This window comes from Camellia sinensis, chromosome 3 (assembly GCF_055761805.1).
Source record: "Camellia sinensis isolate YWXY chromosome 3, ASM5576180v1, whole genome shotgun sequence".
NCBI classification, from domain to species: Eukaryota; Viridiplantae; Streptophyta; class Magnoliopsida; order Ericales; family Theaceae; genus Camellia; species Camellia sinensis.
Genome location: NC_138963.1, coordinates 90,332,020 through 90,345,078, shown reverse-complemented (window position 1 = coordinate 90,345,078; position 13,059 = coordinate 90,332,020). Strand labels below are relative to the sequence as shown.

General features: G+C 35.1%; 1 protein-coding gene across 1 annotated transcript; it reads right to left on the bottom strand.

Annotated features, from left to right (window-relative positions):
* Positions 1-1,648: 1,648 nt before the first annotated feature.
* LOC114258549 (Leucine-rich repeat (LRR) family protein) lies at positions 1,649-6,720 on the bottom strand. The gene is made up of 9 exons (XM_028198520.2): positions 6,312-6,720; positions 5,407-5,947; positions 3,564-4,027; positions 3,089-3,227; positions 2,711-2,782; positions 2,546-2,614; positions 2,379-2,450; positions 2,114-2,185; positions 1,649-2,010 (listed from the first exon to the last, which is right to left on the bottom strand). Exons 1-9 carry the CDS (start codon positions 6,574-6,576, stop codon positions 1,974-1,976), a joined length of 1,731 nt encoding a protein of 576 aa, XP_028054321.2. The 5' UTR covers positions 6,577-6,720; the 3' UTR covers positions 1,649-1,973.
* Positions 6,721-13,059: the final 6,339 nt, after the last annotated feature.

The following is a 13,059-nucleotide window of genomic DNA, read 5'->3' as shown; positions in this document are numbered from 1 at the left end:
GGATTCATATTCATCTCTCTTCATATCTTTCTTGAAGTGTAGGAGGTCTATAAAATGATACATGTTCATTTACAATTGTATGTTTTTGAGGAGTTATAGAAGGACCACATTGTACCTTGTTTACTTGAGTCTCTTTCATGGCTTTCCTTGACTGACTGGGTTTAATATTGGCCTACTTGAACAAAGCCAATAGTTCATCAACCATCATCTGGTTCTCATGTGAAGACATAGAACCAATTGTTTGCTGAGTGTCCAGTAGAAGAGCTTTCCTTGGATCTGTAGGAGGACTACTTGTTTGGCTTGCAAAGGCCACATTTTGGCTATTCCCTTGGCCTATTTCTTGTCCAGCCACTGGATAGCCATCATCTATGTTGTCTTTAACTCATTCAGACTCACCAAAGATCTCATGTTGTTTTTTCTTAGCCATCACTCCAAATTAGACAGGTTCCACTGGGCATGCCAAAATATGTTAGTAAAAATCTGGTTTAGGTCAAATTGACAGAGAAGATTCAACAGGAAAACCAATTTCGCAAACAGAAATACAATTAAGCAATGTGGTTGGTGTCTTATGCCTTGACAGATTTAAGGACTTCTTTGGAGGTTGTAATATGAAGAAACAAGAACAAACAAACAACAAATTTGCTTGATAACACTTAAACTTGTCATTTAATTACAAGAATCAAATTACAAGTTCAAATAACATTACAATCGACAAGTCCAAACTAGGTTACAAACACTTAATTACAGATAATCTATTCCTAAGTGCCAGAACTATTCCTAGATAAGTTACACTACTCCTAGACTTCACATGAGTTGTGAATTTGGTTGAAAGCCTTTTTCTCTTCGAATTTCTAGCTTTTATATGGCTTAACTGGCCATGCCATGCTGCCATGTGTCCATTTGTCGATTTTCTTTATCTACCCATGATTTGCAACTGTTGCGACTGTTGTAACTGTTACGACTGCCTTGAATTCTCTTTCTTTCTGGGGTTGCCGTGTGTCACACCCTCAATCCTCCTTCTTGGGCCACTAATTTCATGCCTTTGACTTTTGGACCCTTATTGCACTTGGTTATGCCCCTATCGATAGAAGAATTCAAATTTATGATGCCAACAGATAGCGACCACATCACCCCATAGAAACTTGCTTACCTAATCCAGTGGAATGAGCTCCCACATCCTACTGCTATGCCAATACTATTTGATCAAGTAACACTAGGCTTTCAAAATCCTTCTGACAGTCATAGATGGTGTATGGTAGATTAATAGTTTCATTATAAAAATGATTATTCCATCAAGTAGCAATAGATCTGTTCAAAAAAATCAAGTAGCAATAGAGATTCCAAAATATAAATGCAAAAATTAATTTTATATGATTAGCCTAACCCTTTTTTTAAACATTAAAGATGGTAGCCTACAGTCTAACACGATGATATTCTAGAGATATGAGAAATTTTAAACTTGAGTAGCTTCAATTAATTATTAGTCTACTCTGCCTTCTAATTTTATCATTAATTCATCTATAATTAGTAATGTCTTACTTTCTCCGAACAATTGGAGATTTTGAAGTCACCTTCTAGTAATTGTTCAGTATTTCTGCAAGAAGTCTATGCTATGTTTGGATCTTAGATTTATGAAAATAAATGAACATTTTAAAAAGTAAAACTTTCATTAGTCATTTTACCACAATGGGTGTTTTCAAGAATTGTTGATTCAACTCTATGCTGCTATAAAAGCACAATTACAGGGTAAAAACACAAGTATCCACACATAGACCATCCCAATTCAAACAGGTGCATTAAGATCTATGCATCTCTCTCTCTCTCCCTCTCTCTCCCTCTCCCTCTCCCAACCCTCTGTGACCATCTTCTCCATCATCAAACTTTATGATCTCATTTGGGCTAAAAGCTTCCCAATCACCTCAAAACCAGTTCAGAAAAATCTGCTACTCTTTCCGGGACATATTTCTTTAGCATTAATGTGCTGTCACCAGCTGATTTCCCGGTGTAATCCTGAAGCAAAAACACCATCAATTGTATGCATTTGAACAAGTTTTTGTTAGAAATTGTATAACAAAAGTTGAGTAATATATATATATATATATATTTTCCTTACTGGAGGTTTAAGCCATTTTTCTTCAGTAGTGAATTCGGTACGCTGCCATTGAGGTAGTTATTTTGGAGTTGCCTGTCAACCAAAGCATATCATCAAACCAAGTGAGTTACTCATATGCAATTGGATATTAGATGGTCTATCAACAAATCTGAGGTTGGATCTAAATCTGGCATAAGATATTCATTAGGAGATTCAGATTAAATTCGATCCGTTGATAGGCCTAGATTAGATTGTTAAATGGCTTCTATCAGCGGTAGAAACATACAGGGAACGAAGATGAGTAAGTTGACCGAGGGACTCAGGGATCTCTCCTTGGAATTGGTTTCCATCCAAATGCCTTTATTTGATCATCAACAAAGCCAATTTAATTAGGTTTTGCCAATAAATATGAAATTTGTTGTGAAAATTGAGAAATTTATAGGGGAAACTTACAATATTTCAAGGGACTTCAAAGAGCTCATTTTTGGTATTGAACCTGAGAGTTTGTTGCCTTCAAGCGTACTGTAAAAAAATACATTTCCAATTAACAGGCTTCTATATATTGAATGACACAATGAATCATTCAAGAGAGGTAGGAAAATAGGGTTGTGTACTTACAGACTTGTAAGTGCAGTTAAATGATCTACGCTCTCAGCCAACTCTCCTATGAGCCCAACATTGGTTAAATTTCTTCATTTAACCAGAAAAAAAAGGGTACCCAAATTAAACATAATCGAATTTAAACAATACATGTGTTTGTTATCTGGATCATGACTTCCATATAATTAATTTGATTTTGGAATGAGTATCATGTTTTGGTTTGTCTAATGCCAAATTGAAAATCATTAATTTAAACGGAAGAACAAAATTGAAACTGCATTTAAAGTGTAGGAATTAAATTGTTTAATTTAAATCTATATGAATTAAAGTAAAATTTGAGTCAAATTATAGGGATTAAACATGTAATTTACCCTAATATAAATCTGGTGAACTTACAGAGAAACAATTCGGGCATATTTTGCACCAATAGAGCAAGTAACTCCAGTCCATGAATGCTTCTCAGGTAGACATGGATCTCCATGCCAATCTCCAGGTGGGTTGTCAAACCCTCTTGCTAAATCCTCTATAGCTATCACTGCAAAAATATGCCCATATAAACAAAATTCAATCACAAAAAATTAGCGCAAATTAATTTGTCTTTTACGTCATTTTGGTCATTGTAATTTTAAGGGATAATTGCAAAAAAAATGGTATAGACTCAAAATAATTGCTAAGAGATGGAAGTACAAATCTTAATTGCACAATCTAATGCATTAATTGCTTGCACTTGTATGATATTACAATCATTTTGTGTTGATGCTATGAAAAACTTGTATCAAATTTTTTGCTTGCACAAATTTTCAACTTAAACACAATCAAACAAGCAAAAGGAGAAGTGAAAATGAAGAAAGTAGAGGCAGGGATACCATACCATCTCTAGTGAGAGTCCTTTTCCCCAGAGGAAAAATCTGAAACACTTCCCCGGCATTGATGAGCGGCCCCACCGGCGAATCGCTATGGGGAGTCAAAACAATCTCAGTTTGTCCGGCCAGCGGCCAGTGAGCCGTATACACACTCACTCCTTTAGTGGTGACATTAATATCAGTATAAAAGTCCATTCCGTTGACAGCAACACTGAAAACTCTCCAGCTATATGGACTCGGATTCCTGTTATCTTGGAAGTAGAGTGCAATGTAGTAGTTGGTTTTAGGTAGCAAAAATGGAGGCCATTGGACTGTCAGTTTCTTGCCTCGGCTTGTCGTGATGGCGGCCGACAGGGCGTTTGCCGGAGGAATGTTCCAGAATTCGGAGGCTGTTATGTTGGAGCGGCTTGTGACGACGGGATTGCTGTCCTTGAAGGGTGTCCAGAAGCGGTTGAATTGGTCGTCTGGAAAACTAGTTTTTCATGTGTTCAATGGTCAGTGAGTGTTACAAGGTAATCAATCAAGCAAGGGCTTAATTACACTTGGGGGAATTTATATCTCACTGGAACATTCAAAAGTTCAATTACTTGTCAATTAGTAGTTGATGGAAAAGTTTATCATTTTAGATTTTAATGATATTTTAAAATTTATCACTAATTTCTAAATATTTTTTCAAACAAACCCTGACATGTAATTTTCTCTTACACTTCTTAGTTTGATTCAAATTTTAGTTTGATTTTTATTATTTTAATTTTAGTAATTTAATCCCTACACATTAAGTCTAATTTTAATTCAGTCATTTCATTTAAATTTCTATTAGTTTTGTCTAGGTGTACACCTTAGAAAATTGACAAATATCTCAAAATTGTTAATTGTAACATTCAATTTTGGATGGAATGACCAAATTAAAATTACACATGAAGTGTTGGGACCGAATTATTCAATATGAGACTATAGAGACTAAAGTTAAATTTGAAAAATGTCTCGTAGCTCAAATTTTGTGGCTCAAAAGTGGCTCAAATGGCCAAAACGACGTCGTTTTGGCCATTTTTATGTTATTCTGTACTCAAAACGACGTCGTTTTGGCCATTTGAGCCACTTTTGAGCCACAAAATTTGAGCTACGTAGCATTGTCGGTTAAATTTATATCAAATTATAAGAATAAAAAGTGCAATTAATCCTCAATCAAGGGATATGTTTTAAGAAAGATTACTAAAAATTTAATTCAGATGTAAAAAGCATACAAGAAATAATGGACTAATCACATTTTTCTATCTCACACCTTATATCTAATCTCACTTTATTTTCTAACATTTTAATTGTCTCAATCAATTTTTAAATTTCGAGTCAAATAACAATTTGATCCATTTGTCTAACCCTGTTTCGAAAACTAACTAACAATAGCAATGTAATGGTATTAATTATATTTAGCACCTTTATATTTTTATCAAAATTTCATTTCAGTCTAACACTCTTGGGTTTTCATTAGGATGTTTTTTAATATGACTTATAAGTTGATTTTTTTTTATATTATGAAAAAACGTATAAAAAAGTAAAAAAGAAATATGGCTTAAATAAATCAATAAACCAATATTGACTTTTTTTAATTTATTCCAAACGAGGTCTAAAATCTCACTATTAACATCTACACTTCAATTTTTTTCATCAATTTTTGAAACCCAACTGAACCCAATTGTACGTTGACTTGAAGTTGGGGATTAATGAGACGATTAAAAGGCTATAAAACAAATTAAGATTTTATGTAAAATACAGAAATGATTTACCATAAAAACACAAACAAAAAACAATAACACAAACAAATAGAGAGAGAGAGAGAGAGAGATTAATTACCTAATGATTTGGGCTTCACATCCGAAGCAATTCCTGGCAACGGTACTCAAAGCATAGTTGTCAAAATCGGTGGAATTATAAAGCGAATCCTCTAAATGCTGCAACTCAAGTGCCGAAATAAATGGACTCGACACCGTGTGCTGGTTCCTCGCCAAGCAAACGCTCAACGTCTTCCCGTGCGCCGTCACTATGATTTCATAAAACGAGCTCAGACCGTTGGCGTAATCCTCTGTGGTGTTGACCATGCTCCACTTGGTTCCATCGATGAACTGATCAAACACTGGTGGTTCTTTTTCTCCATCGTAGCCTCCATAGTAGTAAGTTGTTTTCACCAGAAATTTCCCGCCTTTGATCACCGGGAATACGTAGCAGTATTTATGAGCCGCATTGTCAGGGAAATACCGGAGTGTGGATAACACCATGTGGAGACCAGGTTGTTTCAAGGTGGTTTTGTTTCCCACCGTTATGAACCCATCGTCGGTGATGTATTTCAGGCCTCCTTCCTGCAACTCATTGTCCGAGCCGCAATTTAGCAGGAAACCTAGATTGGTTGCATTTGAAAACTGTTAGCAGTTATTTAGTAAAACAGTTAAGAAATAAACATTTTTAGTTTTTCTTTTTTTCTTTTTTTGGGAGGGGAGGGTGTGAATCTTTAAAATTGTTATGTGTTCTATATTTTATTTAATAGAGTAGATGTGTTTGCATGTATTCTGGTTTTAAAATTTTATATTATCAAAATACCCAATATTTTTAATACGTATTACTTGATATTTCAATACTTGATGTTGTTGTTTAAAATAAACTTGTGTATTTATGTAGGTGTTTGTATGATAATGTTATGTACGCAAATATGCATGGAGAGAGAGAGAGAGAGAGAGAGAGGTGGTAGTGGAATAATGGGTTACCTCTAGGTGGTGCAGAGCCGGCTTGGACAATGAGAGGGATGCTAACAAGCCATAGGAGGAAGATGGGGACGGACATTGTAGGGAAGGGATAGCAGAAAGGATGAATGGGGAAGTTGGGAGAGAGAGAGAGAAAGAGAGACGTTGAGAGAGGAGAGAGAAAGAGAGATTGAGAATGAGAAAGGAATGTTTGACATGGATGGTAGACCATCAGAATAGGGTAATTGATACTTGACTGGGTCACATACCATACCATTATCACCGTCATTATTATTAGGAAAAATTATAATTTACCATCATTGTTATTAAGAAAAATTATAATTTAGCGGGGTTTAAAAAAAATATTGACAAATATATGAAAAACTTTAGAATTTTAATTATTTATAAAGATTTATCAATTCACTGTAGTTTTTTTTCCCCTACCCGAATTGTATTTTCCTCTTATTATTATTAGGAAAAATAATCAATAATTTTTATTTTACTTTTAGGATTACTATTAAGTCCTGTCAATTTTTTTTTTGATCAGTAAAGAAAATCTTTATTGATGATGAAACCATACATTACATATGAGAATACATCAATAAGGATGAGAAATAAAGGAGAAAAAGGAAAACATAGTGTTGGTGAGAAACCAACACTAGCTCACATAACCACAAACACTAGATGCCACCACCTAAAAACTAGCTTAACAGCTTGTTGCCACCACCCAAAGACTATCTAACAAAAGCATATAACCCACTACATGCTCCAATGTTGCTTACTTATTGCCATCCTACTTCCTTCTTAGACCTATCCTTCCTATTTGGACCTCTCTTTGTCCTGTAGCTCTAGCTTAATAATCTTATTCAGAACATCCTCTTCTTTCCCATTGAAATTAATGCCAAGAGATTTACCCAATTGTATAGTGGCTTTAGCTTCATTGAGGGGAAGGTTGCTCAGGCTAGAAACACCCTCAGACAGATCTGAACGAGCTATCGCAGTTGCTGCTGGTCTGAAGATGATAGACTCAGAGATGTGCTTGCTGACTGCTGTAGCTTTATGTCCATGAAGTCTGGCAAAATTGGTGAACTCCTCTAGCCAAACCTTCTTTTTTTTTTTTTTTTTTTTTTTCTTCTTCTCATTTTGCAGGAGTTTAGGGACAAAAGCAGGTTGCCTCCCTAAGCCTGAATGATTTAGGCTCAGAAACGCTTCCCATTTAAATTCTTAGTGCTTGGGCCAAATCCATTTCAAGATTGATGCCATGCCCATGCCCATCTTTAGATCCACTAAAGCTTCTGAGAAAACCAAGAGTAAAGACTTGCTCAACATTAATTTTTGGACTGTGCACTGACTCCTCCATCATGGTCTCCTCGACAACTGTGTTAACTTCCTCTCCCAAATGACAATTACTAGGCCCTGTCCTCTGCTCTACCTCCTTGGTACAAGCTTCATCTTCTCCGTTGAAACCTCCGTCACACTTTGACTCCTCAACAACTATATATGTTTACTTCCATCACACTTTTTCCCTCCTTCTCTCTGCAGCATTCCTCTGGAATTGTTCCTTTCACACCATTGCCACAGATTTCATTGGAGCTGCACTCTTCCAAGCCATCGTGCTTCATGATACTAAAATCTGCTAAATGTTCTTCACACACAAGAATGGGATGAAGTTTATCCTTGCACTCCAAAAATATATTTTTGTTAATAATCTTCATAGAAGATGTGGCCACTCTGATTCTGGTATGGGAGAAGGGCTTTGGTTGACAAATATCTCTATCCAAGCTTAGAACAGTACCCCAAATGCTTCCAATATTGTTGAGTGTGCCCTTATTCCAAAGACTTAAAGGTCAGCCATAACACCTCAACCACACACATCTCTCTTGTTCTAAATAAAAACCTGACTTCCATTCTACCACAAACTGGCTCCAATCCTTAAACCATTCTTTGATATTGCAAATATTTGATTTCAGCTCCTCTTGAGATTTGAAGGTTAATACTATATCTCTTCCTCCCCATTTTTTGACCATTACCTGATCCAACCCTTTCTCCTTCAGGACATTTTCAATGCTAATAGTAGAGTATTCAGAATTAAGCTTGACCATTGCACTATCATAAAACCATCCATTACCCTCTTCATTGGCTTTTATGATCAATCTTGCTTTCTCAGCCACAGTGGGTGTGTCCCCTTTTAACACTTCAGCGAATGATCTTAGGCCTGTAAATGAAACATCACCCCTGTTTCTGTTAGTTTCAGGAGGTCTTCTGGTGGTATGAGGTCTGCTCCTGCTCTTATCATCTTTGTTGCTCCTGATATTGGTAGCTTTTTTAACTTCTAGCACCCTTTCATCTACCAACAGACCAGTCACTTTTTGGATGGCAATGTCTGCTGCTACAGGGCAGTCAAATCTCACAAAACCAAATCTAGAGTTTGACACCGTCCTTCTTTTGAAGGATATAAAGACATCCTTAACTATGCCAAACTGTGTGAAGAGTTTGAACAGGGTTTTAGCATCCATAGCTGAAGGTAAATTATCCACAAATAAAGTGAATAGTCTATGCTTAACTTCCTTGCCTTGAACTCCACCTCTTTCCCGCTACCTCATTACCGGAATCCAGCCTCTATTTCCTCCTTGTGCCATTGCATTGTCACTAAAGCATTTTATCAAACAGGTGGAGTGCGAAAACTTCTTAACTGGTAAAAAACAAGACCAGCTACTCTTTGCTTCCCCCAAATCACAAAACCCAAATTAAATCAGAAGGTGAGAGACGATGCTGAAAGCCTTACTTGAATGTTGATGGATGGTATATTTGAAAAACTGATCAAGTCGCCGCTAGTGAATTCTGACCAAGTTCTTCTTCAAAATTGAGTGCGAAGCCCGCGCAGAGTTCGGACATATAGGAACAAAACTACGGCGTTGACGGGACGGGATTGAGATCAAGGGATGGGAGCTGTAGATCGTGATCTCCAGATTTCACCGACCGTTGTGATCTTTGATGCCGCCATTCCTTTGTTTTCTCACTTTAACTTATAACTCCTTACGTTGTTAAGAATCATATGCAGATTTGAATCCAACATTTTTCATAAACCAAAAAGATCTTATACCAAGTTAAACTAATTATTATTTGTTCACAAAAAAGTTTAGTCCTGTCAAATTTTATATAAACAACAAAGTCCTATTTTTCATGGAATATTTTCAACAACAATGATTCATCCCACTAAAAACATCATCACTAATAGCACTAATGTATTAAAAAAGTAAAAAAAAAAAAAAAATACAACTCCAAGACCAAAACATCATATCATTAATGGCGGGACCCATTGGCACCTAATTAGTGGGAGCACTAATTAGTGCTCCCAAGCATTTTTCTATTTTCAAAAGGTTCATTATTGCATAATGGTGTATGTTATTTCAATTTTATCCATCATTTATGGGTTGTTTGGGATGACCTAAATAAGTGTACTTTTTGTCTTTTTACAAAAAGATGTGCAGAAAAGTAGAGAGATGATGTGATAGAAAAAAGATAAAAAGTGTGTACTTATTTTGGGTTGCCAAACTTGACCTTAATATGAACAAGTATTTCACAAATATTTTTAATCCAAGTAAAATTTTATTTTTAAATTGTAAAAATTATGATGTTGTATTAATAAAATCATAAACCACAATGATAAAATTATCAATAAGTTCTATTTTGTTTTGAAAATTATTATTGAATTATATCAAATTTTAATATTAACAAATAAGTCTATTATTTATTTATTTATTTATAAATTGTTATAAAAAAATTCAATTATTCATAATAGTATATTGTTATACATTAAAATATGAACCAAAATTTTCATAAATAATTTTAATTTGTTTAAAATTTTATATTAAAAATATTTTTTATTGTTGAAATTAAATGCATTTTAATAAACAAAAGCATAAGCATAATATTCATCAACTATCACATACATTGAAAAATATATAAAATTTTTAAAATATTATTTTTCATACCACTTATAATTTTAATAGATTTTTGTCCTTTTAGATTGTTTACACTAAAAAAAATGCATAATTTGAAATAATAGAAAATTATGCATTTATACTATAATTGTTGGATCCAATAGTTGTTTATGATTTTTAAATATAATATTAATAATTTTACAATTAAAATTTTAAATTTTAATTAAGTTAAAATTGTTAATAAAGTTGTTGTTCATTTTAAATGAGAATGGTAAAATTAGGATAAAATACACAATTTTAGAGTAATGAACTTTTTGAGAACATTTTATAACAAATAAGATTTGTTATCTGTACTGAAGCTTGATAGGACTTAATAGTGATCTTAAGAGTAAAATGGAGCTTTTAAATTATTTTCTGTTACTATGTCACGCCCCACTTTTTATTACCCGATTAACATTACCATATCCGTTGTTAAAGTCCATTTCATTTATACAATATGGAAATGAAATCCACTTACATTCATAAATACATAAAGATTCCCTCAATTGTATAAACAAATTGAGATGTAACAGGAATTATAATTGAATAAATTGTCTGTAGGCTTACACTATTACATAAAAGAGAAAGGATTCAACAATCTCAACAACAACGGTGTTCCGCCAACAAATAAAGGCCTCGTGGCCAACACGTAAAGAAGATCACCGATCTTGTTTCAATTATCGACCTGTACTTGAAAAAGGATTAACAACGTAGGATGAGCATAAAACTCAATAGGAATCCCAACATGATCCTAAACAATAACAATATACAGATAGTTATGATCATGAATGCTCATATCATAAATTATGAATAATGTGACAGATTGTAATCAAAGTATACTAATATATAATATTTTTCTAAAAATCGTTCAATTTGCTTAACAATACATAACGCTAACTCTTCATTCTTATACATCATCCATTTCATAAATAACATATATTAACGACGTGTTTTTTGATAACGTGTTCACAGAACTAAATCATCTTTCATTCCTTACACTCCCAACACATCACATACCCCAATTACTAATACGTGAATGACATTTCCAAGCCCTAAGCCAAGGGTAATGAAACATTTCTACAATCTGTTCTACATACAAATTTTTATACAATACCTTTAACATAAAAGGAAAATAACGTACATGCCAAGACTACGACACAATCATATGAGATAACCCGACCTCATCAACCAAACCGCTACCACTTATGACACACACCGATAAACCGATTTAACACTGACACCCCAACCCATGCTCTACTTGCCTCAAACACGGTAAGCGAAGGATACACCTTTCCACAATGAAACACCAATTTACCAGTCACAAACTGGAAGGGAATGGTATATTTGTCAATTTACCAGACACAAGGTGGAAAGGAATGGTACCTGTAGACACCCCATTTTTGACCGCCCTTAAGACTTGGGCGTTACTGATAGTTTACTTGGTGTTGAAAGTTGTGCAGTGCAAAGGTCCGATTCCTTCGGCAAGAGGAGAGTCAAATCCTAACCTCACACCCCATTTTGCACCAAAGCTATTTTGAACCAAAGCTATTTTGAATGGTTTTTAGACCTTAAAACCCTCTCTTTCAAAACATTTTTGAAACAACGTTCCTACGATGTTCCGACACTCGCATTTTGTTAAATGCTGCGCCTTTCGATAAACCGAGCGAAGACAAAGTGAAAATGAATGAAAGAGAGATGAAATCTTTGAAAAATCTTTCAAAACACCTTGTTTATGGGTTTGGAGTTGAAGAAAATGAGAAAGGAGAGAAGAAAACTAGTTTGGGAGAAGTTCGGCATCAATCCGGTTGGATCGAAACTGCGTGGCTTCACCAAAACAGGCATAACTTTTTGCACAGTTGGAATTTTGATGCAAGGCTGGCGCCATTGGAAAGCTAAATTCTGGGGCTTCAATTTGGACACTTGGCTGACCATTTTTGGCCTTTCCATCCACTGGCCGACCACTTTCTCTGCCGACAGACCAGAAAAAGTAGTTGGCCGACCAGAAAAAGTGGCTGGCCGACCACTTAACTGGTTGGCAGCTTTCCTTCAGCTTTCTGAAGATATTTTGGTCCAGTTGGCACAACTAGAGAGCACAAGAACCATCCTCCATACACGTGTATGTAGGGATGGCCTTGAGCCTTAGCTTCTTCAAGAAGCTTATGCTTTTGCTCTCTATAAGAGAGAGGCTCCTCCTCCCTCCTCTAGGTTCAGAAATTTGAGGGTTGAGAGTTATACATACATAGTTGTATCTATCTTCCCCTTTGCTTCATTTTTGTGCCTTAAAAGTGTAGTTTTGTCTTACTTTTTCACACAAACACACACTCAAACACCATCATTTTAGGAGTTGTTCTTGGTGTTCTTGGGTTGGTTTAAGCTTGGAAAACTTGCTGAAGTTGCAGCTTTGAAGAAGGTCTTCAAGGGTGAGTCACTAGCCCTTAAAACCCCCATTCTTACTTAAGCTTTTAACCCTTCTTGCATACGTTTTTAAGCTTAACTCTTAACTGCAAAAAGTTCTATTTTTGTATGCTTAAAAAGTTTGTTTAAGGTCACTTTTTCATTTGGGGTGGTTTACCCCTTCTTAGGCCTTGTTTTGAGCCATCCCTTTAGGCTCTTGTTGTAGCCTTTGCATGACCTTTCTACCACTGAAATCTAGAAGATTTTCAGTGGTAGAAATGTGGTTTTAGTGTCCTAAATAGGAGAGGGTCATCCCATCTCCTTGTATTTTGTTTACTTGCTTCACATGCCTCATGTTTGAGCATCTTTGTTAAGCTTATGTTGGCCATATCTTA